This window comes from Anarrhichthys ocellatus, unplaced genomic scaffold (assembly GCF_004355925.1).
Source record: "Anarrhichthys ocellatus isolate YVR2014 unplaced genomic scaffold, GSC_Weel_1.0 scaffold6490, whole genome shotgun sequence".
In the NCBI taxonomy this organism is placed as follows: Eukaryota; Metazoa; Chordata; class Actinopteri; order Perciformes; family Anarhichadidae; genus Anarrhichthys; species Anarrhichthys ocellatus.
The window spans coordinates 1-2,867 of NW_022286464.1; the positions used below are offsets into that span (position 1 = coordinate 1).

The following is a 2,867-nucleotide window of genomic DNA, read 5'->3' on the forward strand; positions in this document are numbered from 1 at the left end:
TAAAGTTACTGTTTTAAAATACTGGTTGTTAAAGCTGATAAAGTCAAAGTCATGCAGGAATTGTTGGAATTAAGTTCAGCCTGCATGTATTTAACCTCCACTAAATTACTATTGGGCTAATCTACATTCCACAGTAAAGAGCATCCAACACAGGAAACTCTAAAACCCTGCTGGGAAAAGGAGAGGAGGGAGACAAGAAGCTTATGATGGACAGTAGCACAGAAAGCAACAGAAGTTAACATAGCTAAATTAAACTTCAGTCCAACAGTTCCATTACCAGCAATAGCACCGTGCATACTTCCTGATGCAACAGTAGACTTTGCATTATTAAAAAAGAAGAACAAGGGTAGAGCGGGTCAATGAGAGGTGCAGGAAGAAACAGGAGAGATGAAACAGTGATATAGACTTTGATTTGGACACACTGGGTACAACAGTACGCTACTAAAAGTAGGAAAACATGATACAAGCAAATGCTAGTATAGTGGACAAGAGGAAACAGTATGACATGTTATTGTACGCTGTCAGAACTATGAGAACGAAGAACGAAGAACGAAGGCAGCTAATTGGAAACCTTAGCAAGATAAAAGTACATATAATAGATATTCTGCAAAATAACTCAAGAAGTAAGTGTAATCAAGTAATATTTATGTATCTAAGACTAACTAATATTATTGAAAATTATGAGGCCGTTTTTTATTTATTTTTATTTTTATAAATTAAATAATGTAATGTACTCAACATCCTGATCATCACTCCATACCAGTTGGTGGCGGTAATGCACCAATTCCTTGTTTGCCAACCGCCAATTTACTTTGAAGAAGAAGAAGAAAAAGAAAAAGAAGAAGAAGAAGAAGAAGAAGAAGACAAACAAGCTTAGACAGAGTTAAGTCAGGTAGACACCATTACCGTCCAACCTTTAGGAGCTAGCGTTAATCATATTAAGATTTATTTCGAGCAGGCTTACATCGCCTTAGCTTGTGGGCCGAACTAGTCGCAACTAACGGTGTCTTAACAACAAGCTCAGACCTCCGCTAGCTAGCTAGCTGAATGAATGTGTACTAGTTGAATAGACAGACTAACGTCAGGCATGGGAGGGCGAAGATAAGCAATTCCATAGTTTCGAATGGGAGCCGCCCACTGATGTATGAACACAAGGAGCCACCACGGGGGCAGCAGTATAAGGGGGTCCAAGGAGGAACAGCTGACCAAACCAGGACCAGAGGAAAGTCCGGATCGGACCCGACCATCGTGAGTACGATGGGAGCGGTTCTACACTGGCTCCAAGATGTGGCATCGGTGACTCTCCTCAAGGCACGGCGGACTTTATTTCAGGCTGCCATCCTGTTCTGTGTCCTGCTGCTGCTGCTATGGGTGTCCATCTTTCTCTACGGAAGCTTCTATTACTCCTACATGCCCAACGTGAGCTTCTCCACCCCTGTGCACTTTTACTACACCTCCGACTGTGACGCCTCAGACTCAGTGCTGTGTTCATACCCCACGGCCAACATCTCTCTCATGAAGAACGAGAGGGACCAAGTGATGGCTTACGGTCAGCCGTATCGAGTGTCTTTGGAGTTGGAGATGCCAGAGTCTCCGGTGAATGCAAACCTGGGCATGTTCATGTGCAAGATATCTTGTTACACCAAAGGTGGGAAGACCGTCTCGTCAGTGGGCCGATCTACAATGCTGCATTACCGCTCCAGCCTTCTGCAGAGCCTGAGCACTTTACTCTTCTCTCCTTTCTTTGTGACTGGGATAGCCGAAGAGAAGCAGCTCATAGAAGTCGAGTTCTTCTCAGACTACAAGACAAATGCTTTTCAACCCTCTGTCGGTGCGGTCATCGAGATCCTGTCCAAACGAGTGCAGATCTACTCATCTCAGCTCCGTATCCACGCTTACTTCACTGGCGTACGATATGTTCTGTTCAACTTCCCCCTGACATCCGCATTTGTCGGCATCGCCACCAACTTTGCCTTCCTCAGTGTCATTGTGCTGTTCAGCTACCTGCAGTTTGTATGGGGCGGCATCTGGCCGCCGGACCAAGTCAGAGTCAAGGTTATGATGGGGGATAACACCCGCATTCAGCAGAGGAGAGAGGAGGCAAGGAAGCGCATGGAGAAGGAAAACTCGCAGAAGGACCTCAGGGCTCCCCAAGTGATCGGATCTGTGAATGAGGCATCTGATTTCCAGGGAAGTGACACGGTGGCAGGGACGTCGTCAAAGGGGCCCTTAGAAGTCACGGATGCCTCTGGGGCTGATGTGGCTGGTACCACGGAGGAAGAGTCTCCTCACTCCAAGGGGCCCGAGGAGGAAGAGTCTCCTCACTCCAAGGGGCCCGAGGAGGAAGAGAGCTCGGACGTGTTGGATGGATCTCAACAGGGTGAGACGACACTCCGACAGAGACCTGGGCCGTGGATGAGCCTGTGAAAACCATGCCACTGCACACGACAAAAGCACTTGTATTTGCACTAGTTTATGCTCAATGTTAACGAAAATATAGTACATGCTTTGTTTTAGCTAACAAACTACTGCGTATTGTCTCGTGTTGAGTCCTCGACCTAATTCTAACTTTGACCTTGTGTCTTTCTGCATATTGTCTACAGTCTTGTGTTTTACCATCTTGAGTTTTGATATTGCTCGCATCAGGAGAGAACACATTCCAGCTCTGGCTTGCCCAACAAATTATAGTCTTACCATTCAGGTTTTCGCCAACATTTTAACACGCCCTTTAAAAGTCAGTTAAACTGCAAGGTTGCTTTTTCTCATATCACGGCCAGCCTTCAATAGCTGAATGCACAAACCGTGACATTTCCCCCATGATAATACAAGTAGACAGTAACTCTTTATTACCAGTTCATACATCAGTG

General features: G+C 45.6%; 1 protein-coding gene across 1 annotated transcript; it reads left to right on the plus strand.

Annotated features, from left to right (window-relative positions):
* The first annotated feature begins 835 nt into the window (after positions 1-835).
* Positions 836-2,861, plus strand: LOC116380227 (seipin-like). Its single transcript, XM_031842169.1, has one exon. The coding sequence runs from the start codon at positions 1,141-1,143 to the stop codon at positions 2,425-2,427; it is 1,287 nt and encodes a 428-aa protein (XP_031698029.1). The 5' UTR covers positions 836-1,140; the 3' UTR covers positions 2,428-2,861.
* The last annotated feature ends 6 nt before the right edge of the window (positions 2,862-2,867 follow it).

Bases quoted from the DNA above. Each gene is read 5' to 3' on its own strand.
- LOC116380227 (XM_031842169.1), top strand. From the start codon at position 1,141: ATGTATGAACACAAGGAGCCACCACGGGGGCAGCAGTATAAGGGGGTC.